General features: G+C 29.4%; 1 protein-coding gene across 1 annotated transcript; it reads left to right on the forward strand.

The window, feature by feature from the left end:
* Positions 1–1,332, forward strand: LOC126967897 (protein FAM177A1-like). The gene is made up of 2 exons (XM_050812593.1): positions 1–431; positions 846–1,332. Exons 1-2 carry the CDS (start codon positions 288–290, stop codon positions 1,122–1,124), a joined length of 423 nt encoding a protein of 140 aa, XP_050668550.1. The 5' UTR covers positions 1–287; the 3' UTR covers positions 1,125–1,332.
* The last annotated feature ends 541 nt before the right edge of the window (positions 1,333–1,873 follow it).

Raw genomic sequence — 1,873 nt, forward strand, 5'->3', positions numbered from 1 at the left:
CTAAATATAAAGTATTTTATTTTCTGTATTAACTTGTTATTAAACTTCACTTGAAATCAAAAATAGTTAATTTCAATGCTGTTGTTTTCTGATCTAAAAATATTTAAAATCATAGCATCTGTTGTAAAAACCTAAAATATTATTTAAAATAAGAAGCTGTGGGAAAGCGAGAATTTCAAGTTTCAATGTTGGACAATTTTTCAGTGGACTAAACTTTGGACTAACTTTTATAGCACGTAATATCCTAAAATTTACGTGTTATGTGGTACAATTAAGTGGACTGAATAATGGGTTCAAATGACCAAGTTGCGTTGACTATCAATACGCCGCAACGTTTTATTCACTACAGTGACGGAGTTGATGAAGAAATGCCAGAAGAGCAAGTGGAGATAACAAACTGTACACCTAATGACGCGGAATGTATTGATCCTGTAAATATACATTCTCGATAAATTATTGCCATCGCCAAAATTATATTTATTTTCATGAAAATCCATAAATTATTCTTTCTTATTATAAACATGCTAAATGATCATTTCTCACAAATCGCAAATAAATAATTTATTTGTCACATATTTTTACAAATATATTTGTACCATTCGCTTCTTCAAAATTCATCACTCTCTAATGCATGTTTAGAAGGGTATTCTAGTACCTACTATTGATTCATCATCAATGACTCAAAAGTGATTCATCATTCCATCCTCAGTATTGGGACCACTGTTAACCTACTCAATTCTCAGTCTCTATCTACTTTTTACTGTTTAGACTACCATAAAATAATCTTAACATGAGTAATATGCTAACATTGGAACAAACCCTTAACTTTTATTATAATTTTTCAGAAATCTTTATCATGGGTCCCGTGGGTCTCATACTACATATGGAAATCTGGCACTAAAGCTTTGAATGTAGTTGACTATGCTGGTGAAAATTTGGCTCATTTCTTTGGCATCACTACACCCAAATATCAGATAGAAATTAATGAATATGAAAGATTGCAAGAAGAAAAGAAGAAGATAGAAGAGGAAACAGCTGGTTGGATCCCAAAAAATTCTGGTGGAGACATTCCTCTTGTGCTAAATGAACCCATCAGAGATTCTAACATTCATGAGCCAGCTTAGTACAGTGATCACAAATGAAGTAGTATATGATCATAAAATGGAGAGTAGCCTCACTTAGATTTTTATCTATTCCTGTACTTATTTTAATGGAGACTTTGATACTGTTTTAAATACTTAAAATAGACAAAATATATTGTACTTTAAAAAACTAAGAAATAAAATAACTAAAATAAATTTTAATAACATGAAGAATTATATTGTTGTATAATACTGGCTTATAATTGAAAAAAATTAAACTCCAGTTTTTTTACATAATTTTTCTAAGTGATAATTACTTGAATGAAATAGGAATTCTGCTGTATACACTGTATAGTTGCTTTAAGAAAAGTGAAGTTACAACAGCATTTTTTTGAAATTCTGCTCAGTGCTGGTGCTAATGATGAATTATTGATGTATTACACATGACATTTGTAAACAAGGGTTAGTGCTATGTTTAAATGTTGATGGCATATAAATGTGGCTGGTTGCTGCTACTATAAATATTTCTTTTCCACTATTGGTAATTCTATCTTGTAACTTGCAACATGCATAAATATTCTTTTGGTTATAACAATAACTACAATTAAAACTCTTATTTTTAGCAATAACTTAATTATGTCCAGCTTAATTGTATCATATTAGCTGTTATAGTTAAGGATTAAGTCAAAATTAATGTTAAAAGTAATGCTGACTTTAACATAGAATAGGAATGTGATGGACCATCATATTCCTTCACAAAGTTAAAGTTAAAAAGTGTAATATCAATAACA

This window comes from Leptidea sinapis, chromosome 14, assembly GCF_905404315.1.
Source record: "Leptidea sinapis chromosome 14, ilLepSina1.1, whole genome shotgun sequence".
Classification (NCBI taxonomy): domain Eukaryota; kingdom Metazoa; phylum Arthropoda; class Insecta; order Lepidoptera; family Pieridae; genus Leptidea; species Leptidea sinapis.

What these genes read in the sequence shown, in the direction of transcription:
- LOC126967897 (XM_050812593.1), top strand. Translation starts at nt 288, where the DNA reads ATGGGTTCAAATGACCAAGTTGCGTTGACTATCAATACGCCGCAACGT. An exon ending in ACGCGGAATGTATTGATCCT is followed by an intron (nt 432 to 845) that starts GTAAATATACAT and finishes ATAATTTTTCAG; the next exon opens with AAATCTTTATCATGGGTCCC.